Source organism: Phaethon lepturus, unplaced genomic scaffold (genome assembly GCF_000687285.1).
Source record: "Phaethon lepturus isolate BGI_N335 unplaced genomic scaffold, ASM68728v1 scaffold49812, whole genome shotgun sequence".
NCBI lineage: Eukaryota > Metazoa > Chordata > Aves > Phaethontiformes > Phaethontidae > Phaethon > Phaethon lepturus.
Window position 1 is genome coordinate 2,191 of NW_010526495.1, and position 248 is coordinate 2,438.

Below are 248 nucleotides of genomic sequence, written 5' to 3' on the forward strand. Positions count from 1 at the left end.
TGCCCTGAGCAGGGCTGAGGTGGGGTGGTGGGCTGTGGGCCGGGGCCGACGCTGCTTCCTCCCAGCTCCTGGAGATGAAGTCGACGGATCGCAAGCAAACGCTGCTGCATTACCTGGTGCGGGTGATCACGGAGAAGTACCCCGAGCTGACCGGCTTCCACACCGAGCTGCACTTCCTCGACAAGGCGGGCACAGGTAGCGCCCGTGGGCAGCGGGCTGGGGGGTCGCGGCAGGCTGCAGCCCCGCTG

The 248-nt window shown here is 68.5% G+C and overlaps 1 protein-coding gene across 1 annotated transcript in view; it reads left to right on the forward strand.

The window, feature by feature from the left end:
- The window catches only part of LOC104617688 (formin-like protein 1), a gene marked incomplete at its 3' end in the record, with an annotated part of 2,257 nt that extends 2,053 nt beyond the window's left edge, over window positions 1–204 (forward strand). Inside the window, exon 6 of the mRNA XM_010283070.1 lies at window positions 66–204. Coding sequence (XP_010281372.1) covers window positions 66–204 — 139 coding nt within the window. The remainder of the gene's footprint in view (window positions 1–65) is intronic.
- Window positions 205–248: the final 44 nt, after the last annotated feature.